The 749-nt window shown below is 52.3% G+C and overlaps 1 protein-coding gene across 1 annotated transcript in view; it reads left to right on the plus strand.

The window, feature by feature from the left end:
• The window catches only part of USP5 (ubiquitin specific peptidase 5), a gene marked incomplete at both ends in the record, with an annotated part of 8,920 nt that overhangs the window by 4,237 nt on the left and 3,934 nt on the right, over nt 1-749 (plus strand). Inside the window, one exon of the mRNA XM_010174726.1 lies at nt 176-329. Within this exon, the coding sequence (XP_010173028.1) occupies nt 176-329 (154 nt within the window). The remainder of the gene's footprint in view (nt 1-175; nt 330-749) is intronic.

Genomic DNA, 749 nt, shown 5'->3' on the forward strand with positions numbered 1-749 from the left:
TGGGTTCCTGGGATACAGAACGTGCCTCTAGTTCCTCTTTGCTGTCTTTTCCAGTGGAATGGGTGCAGAAATGAATACTAAGGAGTGTCCTGTGTGGAACCACTGCTACTGCAGACACTTATTTCTGCCATCCTGTTGTTACATCTCTCCTTCATGTTAATCTCTCCTTCTTCAGAGGAACTGCCGCAGCTCGGAGAACCCTAATGAGGTCTTCCGTTTTCTGGTGGAGGAGAAGCTGAAGTGCCTGGCCACAGAAAAGGTGAAATATACCCAGCGTGTGGACTACATCATGCAGCTGCCCGTGCCCATGGATGCTGCGCTCAACAAAGGTCAGTAACGTGCCACGGCCAGAACAGAACTCCTTAGATGAGAAAGGGACTTCTTGGCCATTTCTGAAGCCACATCCTTCACCTGCATTTTTGGGTTTGGGCTGATTTCTTTGGAGGTGATGTGACAAGGTGATGTCCCAAGGATCGAGAGCAGCCCTGAGGAGAGGGACTTGTGGGTGCTGGTGGACAAGAAGCTGAATATGAACCAGCACCGTGGGCTCTCAGCCCAGAAAGCCAACTGTATCCTGGGCTGCATCCAGAGAAGTGTGGCCAGCAGGTCAAGGGAAGGGATTCTCCCCCTCTACTCTGCTCTCGTGAGACTCCACCTGCAGTGCTGTGTCCAGTTCTGGAGCCCCCAACACAAAAAGGACATGGACCTGCTGGAGTGAGTCCAGAGGAGGCCACAAGGATGATCAGAGG

This window comes from Antrostomus carolinensis, unplaced genomic scaffold, assembly GCF_000700745.2.
Source record: "Antrostomus carolinensis isolate BGI_N321 unplaced genomic scaffold, ASM70074v2 scaffold53738, whole genome shotgun sequence".
NCBI classification, from domain to species: Eukaryota; Metazoa; Chordata; class Aves; order Caprimulgiformes; family Caprimulgidae; genus Antrostomus; species Antrostomus carolinensis.